The sequence below is a fragment of the Anguilla anguilla genome, chromosome 19, assembly GCF_013347855.1.
Source record: "Anguilla anguilla isolate fAngAng1 chromosome 19, fAngAng1.pri, whole genome shotgun sequence".
NCBI lineage: Eukaryota > Metazoa > Chordata > Actinopteri > Anguilliformes > Anguillidae > Anguilla > Anguilla anguilla.
This window is the reverse complement of record NC_049219.1, coordinates 7856367-7871808: the sequence shown is the minus strand read 5'-3', so window position 1 is coordinate 7871808 and position 15442 is coordinate 7856367. Positions and strand designations below refer to the sequence as shown.

At 50.0% G+C, this 15442-nt stretch overlaps 1 protein-coding gene and 1 long non-coding RNA gene across 3 annotated transcripts in view; both read left to right on the top strand.

Annotated features, from left to right (window-relative positions):
• The window catches only part of LOC118219267 (semaphorin-3C-like), a 33115-nt gene extending 19226 nt beyond the window's left edge, over positions 1-13889 (top strand). For both annotated transcript variants that reach the window (XM_035402293.1, XM_035402294.1), the window contains 12 exons: positions 1297-1416; positions 1519-1661; positions 2025-2139; positions 2826-2895; positions 4295-4433; positions 4829-5051; positions 5957-6045; positions 7618-7659; positions 8167-8324; positions 9291-9358; positions 10282-10412; positions 13474-13889. In XM_035402293.1, coding sequence (XP_035258184.1) covers positions 1297-1416; positions 1519-1661; positions 2025-2139; positions 2826-2895; positions 4295-4433; positions 4829-5051; positions 5957-6045; positions 7618-7659; positions 8167-8324; positions 9291-9358; positions 10282-10412; positions 13474-13887 — 1712 coding nt within the window. In that variant the 3' untranslated portion in view covers positions 13888-13889. The remainder of the gene's footprint in view (positions 1-1296; positions 1417-1518; positions 1662-2024; positions 2140-2825; positions 2896-4294; positions 4434-4828; positions 5052-5956; positions 6046-7617; positions 7660-8166; positions 8325-9290; positions 9359-10281; positions 10413-13473) is intronic.
• LOC118219326 overlaps positions 1-15442 on the top strand; it is a 285113-nt gene that overhangs the window by 33766 nt on the left and 235905 nt on the right. The window lies entirely within an intron of this gene.

The following is a 15442-nucleotide window of genomic DNA, read 5'->3' as shown; positions in this document are numbered from 1 at the left end:
GTGAAAACCAGATCTCTCTTCTGCGGAAAGACCGTTTGAAGCCAACGATGTCATCGGGATGTAACCGCTCATCTTCAGATCAACAGTTGAGAAATACAACAGAAATACAGCAGCGGGTTTCTCACCATTACGCGGCGTCTCCAAGTGTTTGGAGTCCGGGTTTAATTTCCTCTGAACTGCAAAATTTCCCGAATCCGTTCCCCAAAATCAGAAGAAGGGGTGGTGTTATACCCAGGTGACATCATCGTTTTAGGCGGGGCTTTGCTGCGGACTGAAGTATTATATGTGGCACATTTGAAATAAGCGATTATTCTTGAGATGAAGAGGACAGACATTACATTAGGGGCCTGATTTACTAACACTTTTAGCATGTGAATAACCTCTAGCACGCGCAAAGCCAAGAACATGACCAATGATTGGGCTCGGTATTTGTTTCGCATCAGTCATTGGTTGCATTATTAGTTTTTCACAAGCTAATGGTCTTAGTAAATCAGGCCCTAGGCTTTCTTGGCTGGAGTTCCTATTTAAATGTGAGCACTAGGGGGCACTAGACCGTGAAAAGTTGGCACGAGAACTAAAGTGTAGGCGGTTCTTACATAAGATGAGGTAATGAGAACGGACCGTTCAGCCCATTATTATTTGCCAACAGACGAGAGAGCATCCATCACTGCACGAAGCTTGGATCTGAACACCCCAGAGGGCTCTCTGCCTCTACTGCATGACCTCACAAACTGTTCCACACATTAACAACTCTCTATGTTCTTACTGTTCGCACTGTTGCCAGGGTGAAATGTGCCTCAAAGCCAGTCACTTCGTTTGACTGACAGGGCGATGGGGGTGGGGCGGAGAGGGGGAGGGGCAAAATTAGCCTCACGCAGAACAAGCCCGCTAAAGTTCTGACACGGAAAATCAACCCCCCCCCCCCCCCCCGGTGTCTCGCTCTCCTTTCCCAGAAACCCCCTCGGCTAACGCGCACACTTTCTCCCAGCATGCACCGGTGCGGAGTATTCCGGAAACCGTTCCAGGACTCGTCGAGTCGGTTTTCACTGGCAACGCAACGTCAATAAGTTTCCCCTCGTCCCCGGACCAATAGGGTTCTCAGACAACACATCCAAAATGGCTCTTTCCAGGGCTTTTTGGCAGTTGAAAATGCATGGGAATTGTAGTTTTAATCATATGCATCAGACTTATATTGGGGAGAAGAGGAAGTCGCCGGCGATGGTATTTTGCGCGGTCCTACGGGCTCGGTCGGGTTTCCTTTCAGAGCCGCGAGCTGATTGGCCCTCTCCTCCCCAGACCAGGAGCTGTTCTCGGGGATGTACATCGACTTCATGGGGACGGACGCCGCCATTTTCCGCAGCCTGACGCGGAGGAACGCCGTGAGGACGGACCAGCACAACTCCAAGTGGCTGAGCGGTGAGGAAGCTTCCGGAAACGGCCAATCAGAGGCCGCGTCCCCCGAGGTAAGCGAGGAAGCTCGGAGCGGCGATCTTAAAAAACGCGGCCGTCTGTCCTCAGAGCCGGCGTTCATCGACGCCAAGCTGATCGCGGACGGCTCGGACCCCGACGACGCCAAGCTCTACTTCTTCTTCCGGGAGAGGCTGACGGACGGCTGCGGCAACGTCAAGCACATCCACAGCATGGTGGCGCGCGTGTGCCCGGTGAGTGTGTGTGTGTGTGTACACGTGCGTGTGTGTATGTGTGTGTGCGTGCGTGCGTGCGTTTGTGCGAACACTGTTTTCGTCAGATATAGCAGTGACAGCTCTCTCTCTCCCCCTCTGTTATTCCATCTTTCTTTCTCTCTCCCCCATCTCTCTCACTCACTCTCCCCCTTTCTTTCTCCCTCTCTCTCTCTCTCTCTCCCCTTGTCATGCTCTCTCTCTCTCTCTCCCCTTGTCATGCTCTCCCTCTCTCTCTCTCTCTCTCTCTCCCCCCTTGTCATGCTCTCTCTCTCTCTCTCTCTCTCTCTCTCTCTCTCTCTCTCTCTCTCTCTCTCTCTCTCTCTCTCTCTCTCTCTCTCTCAGAATGACGTCGGGGGCCAGCGCAGTCTGGTGAATAAGTGGTCCACCTTCCTGAAGGCCAGGATGGTGTGTGTGGTGCAGGAGCCCGACGGGACGGAGACGCACTTCGACGAGCTCGGTCAGAAGCCCCGCCCCCCTCTCCCCCAAACACCCACCACCAGCCACCCGTCACAGCCAATAAGATAAACAGCAAGATCATCAGTGTCGAATCAACTCTGACAGAGTACATTTAACTCTGGTACAGTGCATTCCATCTCTCTTGTCAATTTACAAGTTTCCACCATCAGAGTTAAATTAACGTTGAACATATGGGTCACTGAGTGCTTCGTGTCTGGCCAAAAATATTTTTCTTTTTCGATGTTGTGCGCACCTAAAGATACAAAGCGATAGAATTAAAAATCAGAGCCATTGGTGTGGTATAGTGGTTAGGGACTAGTAACTCAGAGGTTGCAGGTTTAAATCTTTGGTGGGGCACTGCGGTAGTACCCTTGGGTGAAGGTACCTAACCTGAATTGCTCCAGCAAACATCCAGCTCTATAGATTCATTCCATGTAATGAAAGACGCTAGCTGCGCCAGAGTCTCTGCTCCACGCCTGCGTATTAAATGTCGTCGTCGTCACCCTTGATGAAACTGTCAGAACGGAGATCTGCTTGATCTATTTTGAGGCAGCCTCGCTCCGCCTCGGCTTTGGGCGACGAGGGCGGGGACCGTCCGTCCGTCCGTCCGTCCGTCCGTCAGGCCTTGCCCCAGTAATGGAAACGGACGTTTTTTTTTTTTTTTTCTTTTCTTCTCCCCCTTTCCAGAAAGCGTGTTTTTACTGGAACAGGAGCACCCCAAGAAGATCCTGCTGTTCGCCGTCTTCACCTCCACGAGGTAGGCCCCGGCCGCGCCGTATTAGGGACGTCCTGGAATCGAAGACTCGCATGCGAAGCAGAGCAGAAGCAGAGCAGAAGCAGACATATTTCTTTCCCAGCCCAACGCCCAGACTCAGGAAAAGGGAGGTCGGGGGGGGGGGATTTGACTGAGGTTTTTAAAATTAAAAAAATGGACTAACAAATTGAAGGAAAAATAGATTTTCCAGGTTTAGTTCCGAGACGGAGGTGGAAAACTGGCTCGGTTCAAATGCCACCCGGATATCAGGAAGTATTTTTTTGACACGCAGACTTAATGTGTGGAAGAGCTTGCCAGGTCATGCGGAGGAAGTGAAGAATCCACAGGGTGTTCAGCTCAGGGTGTTCAGCTCCAGCCCTGACGCGGCGCTGGATAGTCTCTAATTTGTATGTGAGGCACTAGCCAGTAGCTAGCTAACCAACTGAGGTGGAAAATCCAGGTTCAGAAAGTAAAAATCCTCCCTGGTATTTTGTTCCAACCACCTATATTTGCTGATCAGCACAATTCCTCAGCCAGGTGGTGGAGCTAATGAGTGAAATCAGCCGGCTGAGTTCAGGGTTGGAAAAAACACACGGGAAGGACTTTTACGTTCTTTCCCCTGGACTCTCCACCTCTGCTGGCCGAATGTGAACGCGTTAGCTTGCTAGCCACCCACCGTCAGACGGGCCCTAGGGCACAGAAGCGCAGCAGTGCCCGGACGGGCGCTTAGTGACAGCTGGCAGCTGGCTGACGCCGGCGGCGCCGTTAGCCTCCCGCCCAGGAGCACCCGGGCGACGCGAGCTTCGGCCGCCAGGTCTCACAGCGGGGCGTTTCTCCGCGTGAGCGCGTCGAATCGTTCCCGCCGGCGCCGAATCCCGCCAGGGGCGCGCGACGGTGACATCATGAGAAGCTCCGGAGCTCCGACGGGGCGCCCTGTTTTGTTTGGCAGGAGCGCAGCCGGTCGGAAAAGGGGAGGGGGGTTGGGGGGGCACGAGGGTGTGACCGGAGGAGACCGCGGCTTTAAATTTAGAAACGCTTCGACGAAACCTCGCACTCCGGACTCGGCTCCCATTTCCCCCCCTCTGCGAAACGTTTTGTGATGCTCTGACCGGAGAGAGAGAGAGAGAGACACACAGAGAGAGAGAGAGAGAGAGACAGAGAGAGAGAGAGAGAGAGAACTCTGAACTGTATTTTACACTGAGAAATATATATTATTACATTATCACGGAAAAATTACAGTCAAAATGGAGGAGGCGGAAGTTGCTTTGCTAAAGCAACGTATGTTACAAATGCACATTTCAAATACCTGCTTTGGAAATGCTGCCCATTCCTTGGGGTTAAGTGTGGGTTGTGTCTTGATGACTGCGCTGCTCCTGGTGAAGAGCATGTTCCTCTTCCTCAGCTCGGTGTTCAAGGGCTCGGCGGTTTGCGTGTACAACATGGCCGACGTCCTGACCGTCTTCAACGGGCCCTTCGCCCAGAGAGACAACTTCCAGTGGACGGCCTATCAGGGGCGGATCCCCTTCCCCCGGCCGGGCACGGTGAGTCAAGGGGGCGGGGTTAAGCCGTCCACCCTGCCAGAGGGTTTAACTGATGGTTAATTGCACCGTACCTGCTGCTATAGTTACAGTTGTTAATAGACAGGTAGCTGAGCCAATCAGGATGGTAAATGGTAAATGGACTGCATTTATATAGCGCTTTTATCCAAAGCGCTTTACAATTGATGCCTCTCATTCGCCAGAGCAGTTAGGAGTTAGGGGTTAGGTGTCTTGCTCAAGGACACTTCGACATGCCCAGGGCGGGGTTTGAACCGGCAACCCTCCGACTGCCAGACAATCGGTCTTACCTCCTGAGCTATGTCGCCCCCATGGATGAAGTTGGGCCTGGTTACTGATCCGCCCCCTCCCAACCTCTCTGCCTCCCCCCCCCCCTTCAGTGTCCCGGCGGAGCCTTCACCCCAAACATGCACACCACCAAAGAGTTCCCCGACGACGTGGTGACCTTCGTCAGGCACCACCCCATGATGTTCAATCCCATCTACCCCGTGAGCAGGAGGCCGCTGGTCGTGCGCACGAACGCCAACTACAAGTACACCGCCATCGCCGTGGACCTGGTAACCGCTACCGACGGCCGCTACCAGGTCTTGTTCCTGGGGACAGGTAACATTTGGGAAAGTCAAACGTTTTGCTTCAATGACAGGTCTGACCACCACGTGGCACTACACGAGTTAGTGAAGAGACTTGCATGACAGAACCGCTGTAGAAATCGTAGATACAGACCTCAAAGACGGTTATGAAATCATGCATTCACAATTTGCAAATTCTTCAGTGAAGAAGCTCACTCCTGCTGCTTGCTATCAGATTATGGGTGGATACAGGGGGATTATGGGTGGATACCGAGGGATTGTGGGTGGATACAGGGGGATTAAGGTAGATACAGAGGGATTATGGGTAGATACAGGGGGATTATGGGTAGATACTAGGGGATTGTGGGTAGATACAGGGGTATTATGGGTAGATACAGGAGGATTGGGTGTGAATACGGGGGGATTGTGGGTAGATACAGGAGATTATGGGTAGATACTGGGGGATTGTGGGTAGATACAGGGGGATTATGGGTAGACACAGAGGATTATGGGTGGACTCCGGGTGACAGAGGCCAGTATAGACACTCTGCTGTCAGTGACAGGGAGAACAGCTCACAGCTGTGAGTGTTTATGAGTTCCACATTTTCCCCGGATTCCTGACTCTGCGCCAGTGATGTCAAACCCAGGCTTCGGCGCGGCGGCTATTGTTTCGCCGTTTTTTGGAGGCTTTATCGGGGATTTCCAAGAGAATGTTCAAATAATGTTTTCTTCTCCCGCTAGAAAGTTCTTGGGCAAACAGACCACATGTCCGTTATTTCACCTTTTACCTTTTTCATGCACTTCTGTTCCTCAGCTCAGGATTTAAAGACATTTTTCTTTTTTTAAAAGCCTCCTGTCCCTGTAAATGCTATCAAATTAGATTAATTTATCACTAATTGATTCCCTGATTTAGTGACGCGCTTTCGTTTTTTTCCTCAGACAAAGGAACCGTTCAGAAGTTGGTGGTTCTCCCCACAAACCACTCCTTGGGTCACGACCTGATTCTGGAGGAGCTGGAGGTGTTTAAGGTCCGAGCCTTGCTCGCTTTCAGTCCACGCACACATTAAAATGCTCAGCTTTCATTTTAACTGTGATCGCATTTAGGCTTTAGTCCGAGAGGGTTCAAATGCACTCTGTCTTAGGGAAACATACTGTATCAGAGGGAAATGTACTCAGAGGGAAATGTACTGTATCAGAAGGAAACGTACTGTATCAGAGGGAAATGTACTCAATTAGAGGGAAACGTACTCTATCAGAGGGAAATGTACTCAATCAGAGGGAAATGTACTAAATCAGAGGGAAATGTACTCAATCAGAGGGAAATGTACTAAATCAGAGGGAAACGTACTCAATCAGAGGGAAATGTACTCTATCAGAGGGAAACGTACTCTATCAGAGGGAAACGTACTCAATCAGAGGGAAATGTACTCTATCAGAGGGAAACGTACTCTATCAGAGGGAAACGTACTCAATCAGAGGGAAATGTACTCTATCAGAGGGAAACGTACTCTATCAGAGGGAAATGTACTCTATCAGAGGGAAACGTACTCTATCAGAGGGAAACGTACTCAATCAGAGGGAAACGTACTCTATCAGAGGGAAACGTACTCAATCAGAGGGAAACGTACTCAATCAGAGGGAAACGTACTCTATCAGAGGGAAACGTACTCTATCAGAGGGAAATGTACTCTATCAGAGGGAAACGTACTCTATCAGAGGGAAACGTGCTCTATCAGAGGGAAACGTACTCTATCAGAGGGAAATGTACTCTATCAGAGGGAAATGTACTCTATCAGAGGGAAATGTACTGTATCAGTGGAAAATGTACTCCATCTGAGGGGAAACTACTAAGTGAGAGCAGTTTATTTATTCAAATCATAAATGCCGATTTCAGTCCATGAAGGATCTAGACGCGCCGCCGCGATTCTTTCGGAGAGAGACGCTGCTTCCGACGCTCTCCGGTCGCCCGACGCAACATCGGTCTGTTCTTCGTTTTCCACGCGGGCTTCAGACGAACGCTTTCGTAAAAAACCGGTTCCGGTTCTCCGCGCGGGTGACAGAAGAAAGCGCTTGAAAAGAACGGACGCCAGCGACGTCGGCCACCGCGCAAACGCAAAGGTGCGGACCGAGCCGACCTTTTCTTTCCGGGACAACCGCCCGGGATAACGCCGCGAAGGAAACCTCAGCTTTTCGGGAAAGTTTCAGGCCGCGTCTGGACATTTTTCAAGGAGCGCCAGATTTGGCCCGATGCGTCGATAAGCGTGGATACAATAAACATGCTGATAGGAGAGTAGCGCGAGTGGATGTTATAGAGCCGGGGTCTCAAACTCCAGTCCTGGCAGGCTGCAGGTTTTTTTTTGTGAGTTCGCTTTCAATCATTGGCTAATTTAGGTCTGTTTCCAAAAAAATGACTTTAATTAAGCACCGAAGTGTAGGAACACGTCAAAAACCTGCAGACACTATGGCCCACCTGGATTGGAGTTTGCAATCCCTGCTTTAGAACCTAGGTACAGTGTTTTGGTTGGAATGTGCTGCAGTGACCATTAGCAGCTCAGCTTATCTCAATATGTAAGCACACTTATTTCTATTTCTGTTAACAGAATGGGGCCCCTGTGACGAATTTAAGAATCTCCCCAAAAAAGGTAAGAGAAGACAATGCCCTATCTATGATCATGATGGCTTTTCTTTTTTTCAAAAGATCCATGTGTTTGTGATGGTCGACCTCACAGCTTGCGTTGCGAAGTGAAATGGCATAGGTCGCGTTGAAGATTAAATAGAGAATTGTCTATTGTAACTGAATGAGTACAAGCAGAGAGCATGAGGTGACTGTGAACGTGATAAGTTCATTTTTTGCAAAAAATATGACGGAGCTCCTGGTCTATGCAATGCTTTCTTACGCCTATTTATGAAGTATGTTTTGAAATTTTATGTAAATATTCTTATATTAAGATTGTTTGGTCAAAGTGAAGGTCAAGTCCCGATTGGTCAATTCCAGTTTCCCCATAGTCTGCAATCTGACTAAAGTTTGCACTATTCTGTTGCTGCAATACCTCTTCTTTGCTGCTCTCTATGTTTGGTAGAAAGGATTGTTTTTAACGCTATGACTAATGTCATCGGTCACTCATATAGTTTTAACTTTTTAATTTCAGCAACAGCTGTACGTGAGCTCGCAGCACGGAGTTTCCCAGGTGTCTTTGCACCGTTGCCATGCCTACGGCTCGGCCTGCGCCGACTGCTGCCTGGCCAGGGACCCGTACTGCGCCTGGGACGGCCTCAGCTGCTCGCGCTTCTACCCCACTGGCAAGAGGTACGCAGCCTGCCTCAACCCTCACTTCCCCCCACAGCGCCACCTACTGGCCGGATGAATGGAAAATTACTGAATCCCACGAGAGTATTTGCTGAATGGCTGTGATACGTCTGTGCAACTCAACCAAAAGTAGCCTACGCCTACACCATTTTGTTGGATATTATAGGTGCAATTCTACCCCATTTTGTAACGAAAAACACATTTTAGGTTATTTTTCAGAGCCAGTCCTACATAACTCACGGTCGACGGCTCGTCCAGTTCTCCCCTTCGTAAGCTGAATGGAAGAAGCACTGAAATACGAAGCAAATTACAGCCCACTGATGTCACATATCTGCCAATACAGCGACCGGGGTGGTATTTGGGTGATTTCAAGCCCCCACCCCCACCCCCCCCCCCGCCACCTCCACTATTTTATGCACACACCAGCAACAATTCCAGCCTAGAGAAACTGAAGCGGAGTTTGGTTTGGAGTTCGGACGTCTTTTCTCATCGTCCAGGAGGCCTCGTAGCTGTTGGCGCATCGACCGAGCGGAGATTCGGCAAAAAAACATTACCGCGCGCGTTCGGGCGTGTCCGCCCAGAAAGTGTTGACACAGCCCGCCTCTCGTTCTGGGGGGGGGGGGGGGGGGGGGGGGGAGAGAGCCGAAAAAACAAAGCAAAACCCGGCCCCGGCGCAGGAAATCGAAAAATCTCTCCTTACCTGTCGCAATTAAATCAAGATGTAGAGATTTAGAAACCGCTCGGTGTAAGAACAGCGTGCGTGTGAGTGGCCCTTCATAAGAGCTATACAGCTATAAGCAGTATGTAGCGCCTTCATAACCGCTATGCAAACGCAGTGGTTTTAATCACTATGGACATGCTCTGTAACTGACGTAGACAAACCTATTTTTGTTTTTGTTTTTTTGGTGTGTGTGTGTGTGTGTGTGTGTGTACATGCATGCGTGTGTGTGTGTGTGTGTCTTGCAGGAGAAGCAGAAGGCAGGACATTATTCATGGGAACCCACTGACACAGTGCAGAGGATTCAACCTTAAAGGTAGGAGACTGAAGAAAGTCAGAATGCCGCTGAGACGAGGCAAGCAGCATGTGTTCGCCATAATGCTGAACGATAAAATGAGGGAAAGTTGTCTGTTTGAAATTAGGAAGCAGGTCACTGAAAATGAGACACTGAAAAGTATTTGCCAGTCAGCTTGAGAAATAGCAAACAATTAATTTGAGCGAGTAAATATGCGAGCCTTTTTCCATTATTTTGAGTGGCAATTATAACGATGCACATAAATACACACACACACTCACTCACAGAAATCCAGACAAGCATGAACGCAGGTGCATGCGTGCACACACACACACACATGCACGCACATTCACACACACACCCACACACATACATACAACACATGCACATTCACACACACACCCACACACATACAACATGCGCGCACACACACACACACACGCACCCGCACATACACACCCGTGCACACGCGCACACACACACAGATGCACATTCACACACAGGCACCCGCTCAAGCACACATACGCATACATACACACTTTCCCGACTATCTCCTCATTCCAAACGGGATAAAAACCGAAACAGGAAGAGAACCAGATCTGTGATCTCAGAGAGGGCTCATTCACTCTATCAGTGGTCCAGAGCCAAAATGTCCGCCCTTTAGCCGTTTCCTGGAGCAGAGCTGCCCACCAGATGTTTTTCTTCTCTGCAAATCAACAAATACCGAGTGACATAGACACATGACTATTGGAGCTCCTCAGGCCACACACCGTGATTGGTGCAGCCAAAACCGTAAAATGCTTTGCAGAAGGACAACTGTTGAGCTATGCAGAGGCAGGCACACTGCCCAAGGGCTGCTGCATGATAATAATACTGAAAATAATAATACAATATTTATCATTATCATCATCATCATCATGGTGGCGGTCGCGGTCTCGCTGTAGCCTACAGGAACGCCGAGGAGACGGTCCAGTTCGGGGTGAAGAACAGCACCACGTTTCTGGAGTGCCTCCACAAGTCCCCCCAGGCCTCGGTCCGATGGCTCGTCCAGAGGGACAGCGACAGAAGAAAAGAGGTGCGCGGGGGGGGGGGGGGGGGGGGGGAGGGGGAGGCTTTCTTTGACTCTATGCACTGCACCTTAATCTACATTTAATTCACTTTTCACATCGACGTTATTCTACCGTGTTTGCCAGTGAAGGTACTTTCATCCAAGGTCACTGGATGTGTTAAAACAGACGATGGCATGTAGAAATATATAGTAAACGTACAGACTTTTTGGAAAATGTAGTGATAAATATATTTCAGCACAGCTGTGTATTTAAAAAAATATATATATTATGGAATAACAATAGCAGTAATAAGTCATTTTTTGCCAATAAGGGTTGATTATTTCATTTCTGATATTGGTTTGGATTCCATTTCCATATACGATGACATCATAATATTAATATTGTACAGTAAAGCTTGAACAGGGCGTTGGGTCTGTGTCAACAAATAGTGGCCCGTCATTGGCTGGTCACATGAAATAACCCCCGCCCCTGACTGCCCCCCCAAAGGCAGTAACGATGAGGCTTTTCCAAAGGGGATGACATCATAATGAAATCATATTTTTCCCCGAATCAAATGCTCGAATGCATTCCTCATGACTTAGACAGCGGTTTGCAGCACACTTTCCTGTTATTGACAGGTCTGGGGCTTTGTTGACGCCAGGCCAGCTGCCAGAAAGACGAAAGTTCGCGCTGAAAAAAAAAAACATTCCAAAAAAACCTGGGTTAAATTGTCTGAGTACAAAGGGCTAACAGCTCTGTACAGTTCATTTGCAGATGTGGCTGCAACAAAAAACCATTAAATATAGGGGTCGCTGTACCCCCTGGTTCGACACCTTAAATACAGGACACAACAAGTATTTTGAGCATAAGCCAGAACACGTGTAATTAGAATGTTTTTTTTTCGTCGAGTGTGCGAGGATGATAGTGAACTTTAACATTATTCATTATTTTACAGCGTATGGAGCAAAAAAAAAAAAGAAAAAAACAAGAACCGATCTATTCAGAACGTAACCACGGTGACCCCATACGATTTCTCGGTCCATGTGTTCTTGTTTGAGATGATGCTTTTTTTTTTTTTTGGGTGGAGTCCCCTTTTAAAATTTGAGGGACGCATTTTGGACAGGCGCGCCGCGCAGTGAACCGAGCAGCTGTCCCGTCGAGGAACGCCGGGCGCGCCCCAGACTTCGCCTCTCGCTCGGCTTAGTCATCCTCCGAAAAGCGTCCAAAATATGACCCTGAGCGCTCCCCGGGTGTTCTGAAGCGCTCGCGCGCGGCTGTTAGCCATTAACAAACGGACAGCCTTCTCCTCTGAAAACGTGCAAAGACACAGCCCCGATATCTGCGTCCAAATGTTCTATTTACCGCCTGATTCTGATCATTTCCTTCGTAATCACACACACACATGCACATACACATGCACGCACACACAGGTAATCACACACATGCACATACACATGCACGCACACACAGGTAATCACACACACGCACATACACACGCACACACAGGTAATCACACACACGCACATACACACGCACACACAGGTAATCACACACACGCACATACACATGCACGCACACACAGGTAATCACACACACGCACATACACACGCACACACAGGTAATCACACACACGCACATACACACGCACACACAGGTAATCACACACACGCACAGACACACGCACACACAGGTAATCACACACACGCACATACACACGCACACACAGGTAATCACACACACGCACATACACACGCACACACAGGTAATCACACACACGCACATACACACGCACACACAGGTAATCACACACACGCACATACACACGCACACACAGGTAATCACACACACGCACATACACACGCACGCACAGGTAATCACACACACGCACATACACACGCACACACAGGTAATCACACACACGCACATACACACGCACACACAGGTAATCACACACACGCACATACACACGCACACACAGGTAATCACACACACGCACATACACACGCACGCACAGGTAATCACACACACGCACATACACACGCACACACAGGTAATCACACACACGCACATACACACGCACACACAGGTAATCACACACACGCACATACAGACGCACACACAGGTAATCACACACACGCACATACACACGCACGCACAGGTAATCACACACACGCACATACACACGCACACACAGGTAATCACACACACGCACATACACACGCACACACAGGTAATCACACACACGCACATACACACGCACACACAGGTAATCACACACACGCACATACACACGCACGCACAGGTAATCACACACACGCACATACACACGCACGCACAGGTAATCACACACACGCACATACACACGCACACACAGGTAATCACACACACGCACATACACACGCACACACAGGTAATCACACACACGCACATACACACGCACGCACAGGTAATCACACACACGCACATACACACGCACACACAGGTAATCACACACACGCACATACACACGCACGCACAGGTAATCACACACACGCACATACACACGCACACACAGGTAATCACACACACGCACATACACACGCACACACAGGTAATCACACACACGCACATACACACGCACGCACACACAGGTAATCACACACACACCCACGTTCACTTTGTAGCCTTTAATCCCTCACTTTCACATACTGTCTACCCTCCAGCTGGCAAAAGTGCAGCGGCCCGCCGTCGGCATTGCGGTGGCCCGCCGTCGGCTGAGCCGTCAGCTCGCCAGCGTTTTACAGGTCGCCACTACAGCGGTCCGCTGGCAGACCCTTGAGGCGAGGCGGTCGGTACGAGAATCGACAGTTAAAAGGGAGCAAAGAGACCAGCGAGCGCTCTTGCCGCTGGAGGACCGCTCGCGAGCCACCCGACGGCTCGGGCCGATCTGACTCCAACAGCGTTAACTCGACACTGACATCGGGACCAAGCGTTATCCGTTAGCGTTGAAGTAACACCGTTTAGTGTTGAATGAACACCGTCAGAGTTGAATTAGCCCCGTGCAACTCGGCGGTAAGAGTGAAATGTCGCGTTTCTGCCGCTCCGCAGGTGAAGCCGAGCGAGCGGCTGGTCCCCTCGAGCGGCGGGCTGCTGATCCGCGCGGCCCAGCCGTCGGACGAGGGCCTGTACTACTGCCAGACCACGGAGAACGGGTTCCGGCGCACGGCGGCGCGGGTGCGCCTGCGCGTGCTGGGCGATGCGGCGGCGGCGGCGGCGCTGGCGGACAAGCGGCGGTCGGCGTGGGCGCTGGCCGGGGCGCTCCACCCCAAGGCGCTGCTCCCGGCCTTCGGCGGCGGCGCCGACGCCCTCGCCCTGCAGCAGTACTGCAAGGAGCAGCGGCAGGCCGACAGGCCCCGCCCCCCGGCCCCGGCCCCGCCCCGCGGCGACCTGGCCAAGCTCAAGCCCTTCCTGGACCGGGGCAAGAGCCGAAACCGGAGGAACCACCACCCTCCCGGGGGATAGGACGCGGGGGGGAGGGGAGGAGGGGGGGCGGGACCAGGCAGGGGGGCGGGGCCAGGGAGGGAGCGAGGGGCGGGGCTTGAGTTTGCAGCAGCCTATCGGGGAAGGTCACAGCCACTCCCAGCGGGGATCCAGACACCTCCTCCACCTGCTCCACAAACTTTAGCAAACCTTAGCATGGAGGAGGAGCGTACCAACGGCAATAGGTAAAAATTCGCTAAATTATATCCTGTTAAAACTACAAAATTTACATACGATTACCTCCCATGTAATAGCATGTAAATTGTAAGGGCTCTTGTAAGTGTCGATGTACTGAATGCAACAGTCCACGTAAAACAGCACTGAATTAAACATGGGTGGTGGCGGTATTCAGATATGGGAAAAAATGCACGCTAACACGTCAATACAAAACACCAAACATCTCCCAAATAAATGCATCTCGAAACTACAGCCAAAATGGCGGAGGTGTCATTTGGTCTTCTGGTGGCACAGAGGTGTAAACCAATCAGAAAGAGGCCAGTAAACCATGTTACATGTGAAATACATGCAAATACGTATTTCAGGTACTTATATTTCATCCATGGGAGCTGAGTCTTATTGCTTTAATCTTTCCTGTGTGAGGTGCTTATGCCAGACCACTGTGAGAGACACAAACACACACGCGCACACACACACACACACACACACAGGTACAGACAAGGGCTGTGCGGCCTTTATAAAGCAAGCATAACCACGTGAGCAGGGGTATTACCACTTTATAAAGCAGTTATAAGCAGTTATAAGCACACGTTGTGCTTTATTACGGGTGGCATCGAGCGATACGCTACGTGTTTTAGCGCGCGCGGTTTCAAATCGCACTGTCGCTCTACGTCTGCTGTCACAATGCAGCGCCGTTTATGAACCCTCTGTTCAAAGCACGACTGTGCTTCATCACAGTTTTAAAAAAACTGCACCAGCTATATTTTACGAGCATATTTAACGGTTCCTACCGAAGCATTTCAGTCACGGTTGTTTTGAACCGCAAGTATACATGCACTCGCATTCATTTTGAACATGAACTGAGAAAATACTACTTGTTTACTAAACTGTAGGGAACTGTAGGGAAATGGGTTCTAAAACTCTGTGAGTGCGATTTATTTATGTTTGTTGCATTTGAGCGACGTAAATCATAAATAAAAACACTTTTCGGAAAAGCCGTGAATGGAATGATGGCTGAAGCAACGATGTACGTGCGCTGACTGCATCTTTAAAGTTTCCTGAGCAAAGAATACGCAGGGATAATTTATCATTCCTTAATGTATGTGTAGTCATGTGTATAACCGCGGCCTCGAGAATCCTGAAAATTGCTAGCAGTTGGACGTCCGAGACCTTCAAAGATGGTCACAGTCAGCCGTTGCCAGAGATGAGATCAAATTTTCCGACTTTCGTTCCTTGAGCGAAACTATAGCCAAATTTCGTCAACCCAGAGATTAGTTGTCTTTAGCGCTTTTGCAGCTGACATGAGAAGGGTACAGGGTGGTATGGCTGCTTAGCTTCAGCAGTATAACATGAGAAGGGT